General features: G+C 42.6%; 3 protein-coding genes across 4 annotated transcripts in view; 1 reads left to right on the forward strand and 2 right to left on the reverse strand.

The window, feature by feature from the left end:
- Window positions 1-203: 203 nt before the first annotated feature.
- On the reverse strand, window positions 204-5,891 carry LOC106806696 (peptide methionine sulfoxide reductase-like). Of its 2 annotated transcripts, XM_014808710.1 has the most exons (5): window positions 5,335-5,891; window positions 3,837-4,021; window positions 3,565-3,689; window positions 3,050-3,176; window positions 204-2,705 (listed from the first exon to the last, which is right to left on the reverse strand). In XM_014808710.1, exons 3-5 carry the CDS (start codon window positions 3,662-3,664, stop codon window positions 2,489-2,491), a joined length of 444 nt encoding a protein of 147 aa, XP_014664196.1. In that variant the 5' UTR covers window positions 3,665-3,689; window positions 3,837-4,021; window positions 5,335-5,891; the 3' UTR covers window positions 204-2,488. The 2 variants fall into 2 exon arrangements, with proteins under 2 accessions (XP_014664196.1, XP_014664195.1); XM_014808709.1 differs by lacking the exons at window positions 204-2,705; window positions 3,050-3,176; window positions 3,565-3,689 and having other exon boundaries at window positions 5,335-5,886.
- A 255-nt stretch (window positions 5,892-6,146) lies between these two features.
- The window catches only part of LOC106806694 (gephyrin-like), a 25,451-nt gene continuing 22,106 nt past the window's right edge, over window positions 6,147-9,491 (forward strand). Inside the window, exon 1 of the mRNA XM_014808706.1 lies at window positions 6,147-6,383. Coding sequence (XP_014664192.1) covers window positions 6,335-6,383 — 49 coding nt within the window. The 5' untranslated portion in view covers window positions 6,147-6,334. The remainder of the gene's footprint in view (window positions 6,384-9,491) is intronic.
- Window positions 8,719-9,491, reverse strand: part of LOC106806695 (thymidine kinase 2, mitochondrial-like) — a 7,883-nt gene continuing 7,110 nt past the window's right edge. The window contains exons 7-8 of the mRNA XM_014808708.1: window positions 9,353-9,433; window positions 8,719-9,169 (exon numbers count right to left, since the gene is read on the reverse strand). Of these exons, the coding sequence (XP_014664194.1) occupies window positions 9,089-9,169; window positions 9,353-9,433 (162 nt within the window). The 3' untranslated portion in view covers window positions 8,719-9,088. The remainder of the gene's footprint in view (window positions 9,170-9,352; window positions 9,434-9,491) is intronic.

Here is a 9,491-nt window from a genome sequence, read left to right on the forward strand (position 1 = left end):
TGCGCGTTGCTTTGTACCCGTGTGCAAGGAGATGTGACGTGAGCAGATATTAAAGTTTATGCAGTTCAACACACAAGTTTGGATTTCTACTTCATCATTTCTACATGAACTCTTAATTATACGTTACATAACAACAGAGTAGCACGTAGCAGAATAAAACAACAGAAAGTGCAATCGATGCAAATACGAGCCAATAAACGGAGTTTGTGTACATAAATGAATTTTATTTAAAATAAAATTAACCCCATTCGCGTAACCGTGAAAAGATGCAACGCAGCGCAGTCGCTCCGTGCGTGAATGTACGCCACCACAGTCAAACATCAACCCGAAGGCTCACGGCTTTACACCTACGGGTATCATATAGTAGCGACGTACACGGCGACACGATGCGACAGGCTGTCTTGACGAACCTAGCTAGGCGTCGGTGTAGAAACCCCATCCTACACGCGTCGGCTGCTAGACATTGCCCTTCTCCTTCCTGCTCACACATAGGACATTACACACCACGTACACATTACACACAGCTTAGCTGCGGCAGCTAATTTCCTAAATCTAAAGCTAAGATACTAACCTGTCACCAGGAGGCAATGGTGCAGTTCTAGGCAACATTCAGTGCCCTGTGTCCCACATGTGAGGCTTACGAGCAAGTCACACAGTGAAACGTGCACAACACTGATTTTTGTGACACCGGTACTCCTCATTAGCAAAAGATGGCGCCACCGACGTCAATACTAATATCACAATATTGACTAGGTGCCGATAAGTTAGTGGGGACGATTCACGCACGAGAATCAATGGACACGCGCGAATCTAATGATCAGGGAGCAGTTGTCAGAAACATCGTAAAGTTAATGTTAAGACTAATGTTAAAACTAATTTCGTTTCTGACAACGGGCCCCAGAGTCTGATCCTGTTATATAGATATAATAGAACAGCTACAAAATATTACACAAATAATATAAATATCGACACATTATCATACCAGTAGAGATCATAATCATGCTTGTAACCCACATATAAATGCCAATAGAATGCACAAGTTTGTAGCTGTGACTGTGAGAACTGATGTGAAACACCGGGTAGACGACGCAAATACCATTCCAAATATGGTCGTGCTCACACGTACAAATAAGTATGTACATCACTACACGTGCATCAACATGTAAAATACAGTGACCTTACCCAATCCGATTCATGTAAATTGTAAAACGTCTTTCCAGGACGAGACCATGGCGATAAAATATGCGTTACTGCTATTATAACTTTAAAAGGTAAATGTAAAGAAATAAAATTATGAATAAATAAGCATGCGCAAGCTCTCGAGCAAGTACACTGCTATTACCTCTCATGCTGATTGTAAATCACATTCTCTCTACGATGGATATATTGTCGTGTACCGGTTAATCACGTGACATTCCTGCCCACCTTGACCAAACTATTGATATAAGAGCACAGTTCTACACTAATAGCAGCTCACTCCCTTCAAATGGTGCATTACACTATTTTTATACCAACTAATGTATTTCACCACGTGATCGCGCACTCACGCATTTGGTATGAAATGTAGATTTGTATGCTTGCTAGCTCTGCCATGATAACCCTGTTTTTTATAGTAATTTAATTATTTAGAAATAAAAGCCAGACTGACTTTCTTTACTTCAGAGAGTGGCAATACATTTTTTGGCTTCACTTATCACTAAATAAATATAGGCAGTGATAACAGTTGCCAGTGAACCTGCTAGTAATGACATGTCAAAAGGGCACAGATCTTTTCCTTATAGATTCATGTGAATTGTGCGACTCTTAACACAGCCAACGAGCTTCATCCATCTCTGTGAAAATAATTACCTAATGTTTTAAATAATTCCTGCTCCCTTAAAACTCACTGGAATATGGCAATGCTAAACATTGAACGAATAGCAAAATTCCACGAGACGTTCAATTTTCAAGTGTCCAATCCTCACAACTCCAACTCAATCGCCTGTATGCTCCCACCGCAGTGCCTCCAACCTCAGAGGTATCACCAGGAGTAGATAACAGACATCAATATTCATACATCCATATCAGCAATTAATAATGACAAAATATTATTAATTCCTGATCCATATCCAACTAACAAACTTATATCCGCCGACGCTATTATTGATGCCAGTCGTTGAACGAGGTATGCTAGTGCAGTCAAACCTGTGTTAGTGGACACCTCTATGGAACATCTGCCTACAAAGCACTCTTCTGTCATTTCCTATGAGTGACAATTATGCAGTAAAACGACCTCTATAGAACGGTCACCTGTTTACAAAGATCAATCATTTTGGTGCTTCATTCAAAACATCCAGTTACTTACGTACAGGTTTGACTGCACGCCCCCCACCTCCTCCACCATTATCTACTCCGGACCTCGTCACGCGAGCCCTGCATCCGTTTGGAGTGAGGATCGATCTCTGCACAGAGAACGCGCCGTCCCTCCACAAGCGCGGCCGGCGTACGTCTACCACCCCATCTCCTCGACGATGTAGTCGATCTGATCCTTGTCGAGGCCGAGAACCTTCGCTTCCTTGAGGAAGCCCTGGTGTGTGCCGAAGCCGCTCACGTAGGCAGAGAGCCGCGCGGCGACGTGAGACTTCACTATGCCTACTTCGTCCTCGTCCAGGTCCAGGCTCTTCACGAGCCAGCTGTGCTGCTTGAGAAGGTACTTCTGATGATAACTGCAGTGGAGGGGAGAGATAAACCCTTTAAATTTTGGTTTTTTCGAACGGCGGCGAGAGTGTTAACTTCTGCAATACTTCATATATATATATATATATATATATATGCACATATGGTTGTAACTTTAGCATCAGGTGTAGACACACTGTTGTAAGTTTAGCATTATGTGTGGAAGTATGATTGTAGAATTAGCATTACACGTAGACATGTGGTTCTAAGTTAGTTGCAGTGTCAAGAGTTAGAAGGATATAACTGGGTTAACAAGATATCCTCGTGACCATTAAGTCTTCCATAGAAGAGATCTGATAGGTATGCACTACCACTGCACACACCCTACACTTACTCTTCAGCTTTGTAGAACTTTCCTGCGGGTAAAATTTTTGTCACAATGTCTTGAGGGCTATCGGTTCGTATTTTAGCCAGGCTCTCTTCTGCCTTCTGCTTCTGTTCCTCCGTGTGATAAAATATAACTGCAAGGATAAGTCATTATTAGAGTCATATTTGATTTTCCACAGATCCAGTCTGCAGCTTGATAACAGGTAAGAATTTTAGAAATTAAAATGAAAGCTACAGCAACAAGTGAAGCGAGGCAGGGAGCTTATTACACATGATGACTCATTCTGTCTTAAGGGTAAACCATGGCTGTGCATATATGCCCCCCACATGTAAATAGGAAGCACGCACGCACGCACGCACGCACGCACGCACGCACGCACGCACGCACGCACGCACACACGCACGCACGCACGCACGCACGCACGCACGTAGGTATGTATGTAGATCCTTCATCAGCTTTATTCACACTATAAAAGCTATCCGTAAACATATTGTGAGGAAAAGATACGGTAAGGTATATACCTGACATGTACTGCCTCTTCTGACAAGTAAATGGATCAGCAAATTTCCAGAACAGTCTGAGCAAGTCTTCAAATGTGGTGGTTGATGGATCATACTCCATTTGTATGCTCTCTGTGTGATCGCCACTGTGAGAAAAGAATAGTCATCAACTATCTCACAGTTTCCAGTACGGTGAAAAATCTACCCGTCGGTAATCTGCTGAGCCTAATCAATTACGACAACTCTTAACTCGATACACAATCGTATTTTTCATAATTGCTGCACAGACTCACAGGTTGTGGTACGTGGGGTCCTCGGTGTTTCCACCGCTGTACCCTACCCTGGTGCGCACTACCCCCGAGACACAGCCAAACTGTGCCTCGGGGTGCCAAAATCAGGCAAGCCCGAAGGTGGCCAGTTCTAGCGGCCCTTCCATCGGTGGATCATGCAAGAGCAAGTGTCCAAAGCTCAATGCCGGCTGCAAAGAAAAGAAGAAAATTGCTATATTGTAAAAAAAGATTGCTCCCTACACTATGGAAAGCCATCCACTTCAAAAATCATTTTCAAACATTTCAAATAGAAAATTTTAAATCAATTTAAAACATTTCAAATTAATTAATAAAAATACAAATTACTTTATATATTGTTCGAGAAATTTAAATTCAAATTTTAAAATCAATTCACAGAATAACAAATAAATGTATTAGTTCGTCTGTTAGTTGGGTTTAGTTTATGTTAGGTAGGTGTATTACCAGTAAACCAGTAAGAAAAGAGTTCATTGTGATATGATTGTGTGTATGAGAGAGAAACAGACAGAGATAGAGCGAGATAGAGGGGGGAGGCGAGAGTGAAACCGAGAGAGGAAGGAAGGGGGACACTACAATAGGTGGCAGTATGGTAACTTACAATTACAAACACTATAATCTAGTAGAATATAATTCAGAAAATATGCTGATTATTCGTTAATGACGAAACTAAACAATGATATAGCAAATTATGATTACCCCGCTAGGATTTACACAGTTAATGAGTTATTAGTTAGTGTTACGCAACTGCTGTAAATTATGTAATCATATTTGCCCATGTCGTACTGCCATGAACAAATGGAATACTAAACCAATGGAATGATATGGTGGAAACCAATAGGCCTATATGAATGGAAACCAATGATATGGAATATCAAATAACTATATACTATACTAGCTCTATTAACTATAGCCCGCGTACAGTTGCCGCAGGCGGCAACTTTACGCGGGCTATAGACTGTATAGTTACTAGAGCTAATACTATACAGTTACTAGTGCACGAAGGGTCGTTGTCGTAACAGGTACTACAGATATGTACCCGAGGTAGTTTTAGGTTGTTTAATATTAAATGTTTAAATTTTTATATGAGGTATGTTTAGGGTTAGCTAGGGTTAGGGTTAGAGTTAGGGTTAGGGTTAGGGTTAGGGTTAGTGTTAGGTTTAGGGTACACTTCTGTAGTACAAGTCTGGTACACTTTGTGTATACATATATGTACCTCGGGTACATATCTGTAGTACGTACCTGTTACGACAACGACACCTTGAGCGTTACTAGTTAGCTCGACCAGGCTGTGTGACTAACGTCGACACAAGAGGGCTCCTAACCCTAGCAAAGACCGTCTCTTGGAGCTACTATATAGCATGATAATAGTTATACACGCAGTATACGTATGTTTAAAACCTAGTAATGGGAATTAATTAGCTAGCCTAAAACAATATCATTCCAGTTGGTACCCAATGTGAATGTGTGTAATTACATCACAAACCTTGAAATGGTGAGACCTGGACAGTGGATATCGAGGCTTCGGTGGTCTAAAAACGCACACATCACTGTGAGGGTTGTTTGCACTCCCATCAATATGCTTGGAATGCTTCTTCTTGTTCTTCGCATCTACCTTGATGTTATTATTGTTAATATCTGTCACATTGTTTTCTGATTTATTCCTAGACGAATCGTTACTATTTGATCGACTTTCCACTCTAGTACCACTACCAGCATCATTCAGTCGGAATGTAGAATCATTATTAATATTATCCTGATCTTCTGATGATTTCGACACACAAGAGTCATTTTCTTTAAAACAAGTACCAGTTCCTGCTTCATCTCCTAAAGATGTTACAATATTAAACGCTAACACAACGCCTAGTATAAGGACTTTGTTTCCATGCATCGTGAAGGTCTGCTTCCAAACGAATGAATGCGTGACGTTGCACCACCGATATCCTGCTTATGATGGTAGCCATCCACCCACGCCATACCCTGCGCTTCGAAACCTCCTGTAATATCTGTAATAACTGAAGCATATAGTAGCGCCATATCAGGCTACGATTACGTATGGTTTTTCACGGATATCCGTGAGGTGGTTGCACACGATTTGTTGTAAATTTAGATGGGCCCGCTTCGTTTTTGAACTGTATTTATGTCACTAATAGCCATTAAATTCAAATAAAGTTTGAAGTCCCGATTCCCGTCTCTGCAGCGAGCAGCGCCTGTCGCTCGGAGTGTTTATTTTGCCCACAAGTATTCTTGAGAATAAAATCATAAACAGGATATAGAATTGTATTTGCGTCCAATTATATATATTGTCACGTATAATAAAAATACCCAGTAGTAACTATAACAGACAATTTATTAAACAAATATCTCGACGACGCTGCGTAGCGATACAAGCGCAATCTAGACTTGTACCCGTCCCTTCTCAGAAGCTTGATATAGGCCTAAATCGATCTTGTGAGAAGGGACGGGTACAAGTCTAAGGAGCAATCATGGCATCCAAGGTAGAAGTTCCGTGCATAAAAGTTGCAATTTTGACAGGTAAACATAATTTATTAATTACATCTATATGTAATGCGTGAACATATAAATACGTCAAGGATAGAGACCATGCATGGGTCCCAATAAAACCAATGTCATTTACATCAATATAAATATAATATTATATCAACAACAATTAATATAATATTAATATTAATACTAATACTAATAGGTTAGAGTTATGGTACTTGGTAGATACAATAATGTAACCCAAACCCAAGAGGATAGGGGTCCCTATCCTTTTGGGTTTGGGTTACATTATTGTATCTAGAGTTATGGTTACTACTACTACTACTAGGTAACGATCTTCGCTGGAATGCCCACATTGACTACATTTGTAAGAAAGCGTCCCGATCTTTCGGCATGCTACGGCGTAATCTTAGCTTTGCTGACTCTAAAACTCGGTCCCTAGCTTTCAAAACTATGGTTCTGCCCATATTAGAATATGCTTCACCAGCCTGGTGCCCCTATAGACTTCAGAACTGCTCTAGATTGGACACCATTCAGCATAAAGCTGCGAGATGGGTCTCCAGAAACTATGATGATAGTACTGATGTTGTTTTGGCTCGTCTTGAATGGCCTCCCCTTCGTGTCCGCTTTCTTCACTCAAAACTCATAACTTTCTATAAAATTTATCATGGTGAGATGAAAATTGGCATTCCTTCTTGCTTAATGAAGCCTGTTCGCTGCACCCGCTCATCTGAGCGTGATCACTGTTTTCGGCATGTACAAACTTCTAAGGATCCCTTTAAGTTTAGCTTCTTTGTCTCTGTGATTCCGTATTGGAATTCACTGCCTTCATCCTTGGTAAATAGCAAATTCACAACTTTTTCCGCTGCGATTCGCAGTGTGGATCTACCGACTTGATCCACTCTCTCCATCTTCGTTATAGTCTCCAGGACTTTTGAAGATTATCACTTATGAGGTTATGAGGTAGGTTAGGATTGGGGTTAGGGTTAGGGTTAGGCACATTGGTTTTATTGGTACCCATGTTCTCTATCCTTGGGCCGTATTAAGTTAGGTATTAGTCTTTGGAACATTAAAACAAAATGTGATTGATTTATAATGTGGTAAAAGGGTCTATACTACTTCTAGTAGTAGTAGTACTAAATTAAATATGCAGGGGTGGATCCAGGATTTTTGAAAGGAGGGGTGTCCAGAGAGACCGGGTACAAGATGGCGTTGCGCAAAAGATGCGTTGTTCCCCGACCGCCAAGAGCGGTTAAGCCGCTCACTTCCGCGGGACTGGGCGCACGCGACCGTGGTGTGTTGTATGTAGCATCTCGCGCTGCCCGCTATACGAATTCGTGCGCCGAAGGAGGGCGGGCGCGCGAATCCGTATAGCGGGAAGCGTAACATCGCGCAGTTTTCGTCACACCTACACCGGCTCGACTACGGGGGCGGTTTTGGGTGGGGGCATTTGCTGCTGCTGCTGCTTGCTTGTTGCGCGCTGCGCGGCATGGGCGAGTATTTGTTGCTGCTGCTGCTTGGCCAGTATCTACGATTAGCTACGTACAAAAACTGGCACAGCCACGCCACCACGTACTCGCAGTATTCGCCGGCCACGCCAGCGCAGGTGCTCGCACGACGTGCCGTTGCCACGGGCAGCGCGGGGTCAAAAGGTTGGTCGAAACATGGCACGTACGCAGCTGGCGCCGCCACGGCGGCATCGCTTTTGGATGCTTCTAGCATCTAGACCGCGCCTCCCCACGTGGAGCGCTGTACGACACTTCGTAAAAAGCTCTGTGATAGACATAACGTTTTTCTCGGCAGTAGCGCCCGTCATCGCGTAGCGGCCAATGAGCGCGCTTCATCGCTGATTGACAGCATTTCTTGGGTTTCCTTGTAGGAGCCAATACGTCTTAGCCATGAGGCGCGCCACCCCAAAAAAAGTTTAGGGGCCATTTAGAGATGGCCTCAAGCCGTCCATCCCGAAATGTCGGTTGGATTGCGCCCAGTTTTCGCGGAGTGCGTTTTCAGACCCCTGTCTAAGGTATCTGTCTAACTGGACAAAAAGGGGGCGGCGCACTGTTCGCTGTTGGGGCGCGGCTTTGCCGCGAGCTGTGCGCTGCGCGCAAAAACCGGGGCCGCAAGTCCGTCCAGGAAGAAATAAAGGGCACTTTTTCCTGCTAATTTTTGTTGGTGTTTTAATAAGCTGCCTAAGGCAGCTTATGCGACGTGCCGAAGGCACGTAGCCACTTAAGAGGGGGGGGGACCTCCCCCAATAAAAAAAAAAAATTGGTGCAATCTGAGAGCATCTGAGCAGTAATTTTGATGTCTAGAATTCAACTGCAAGATGGAATTCCAAATTTTTAGCAGAAAATTATCTTTTAATTTTTTAGGGCACTGAAATTAAAGTGGGGGTCCGGACCCCCTAGACCCGCCCCCGTTATGTAGGATATGTACACAGTACTGTTATACATAAAACACCTAGTTATCTCTGGGCTGATAAAATTATATGCCTAAGTCATGCCTGAGTTGATTACATAAGTAACTATAAGAGAAACAAAAGACCTAGAAACTAATTCATTTAGATGATTTCTGTAGAGAATCAGTGCAGCCACTATAATGCATGCCACGAGCGTTCACTGTTTCATCAAACATGGTTAAACTTATAGGATGGCCTGGCCAGGAAATCTCTAAGTGATAACTGATATGATGCACATGGCGACATGCTAAGTTCTTCTTCATCACATCTACTGCCATCATGATTGGCCCATGATCTTTTCTCTGTGCTCCTCAAACACATGCTCCATATCGCCCATGTTTGAGTTGGCATCCAACACCTGGCAACAATCATTAGAGGTATCATTCTAATCCAGCAATCATCAACTGCCCCTATAAATATGACCAGGTAAAATTGAAACATGTAGCCTAATTTCAGCATCTCACATTTCTGATGCTTCCATCTGTATTACTATAGCACACACAATTATAGCACATTGCGGTGCTGTCTGTAGTATACATACCAGAACAGGAGCTGGTGGCTTCACAGTCCGTTGATGGACTAACCAGTTTTCGTGGAGCTCATGTAGGTTATTCAGATATGCCTGGAAGCAAATAATAACATGTAGAAACATCCATATGTATATATACACTTAGAGTAAT

The sequence above is a fragment of the Priapulus caudatus genome, unplaced genomic scaffold (genome assembly GCF_000485595.1).
Source record: "Priapulus caudatus unplaced genomic scaffold, Priapulus_caudatus-5.0.1 Scaffold174, whole genome shotgun sequence".
NCBI classification, from domain to species: Eukaryota; Metazoa; Priapulida; class Priapulimorpha; order Priapulimorphida; family Priapulidae; genus Priapulus; species Priapulus caudatus.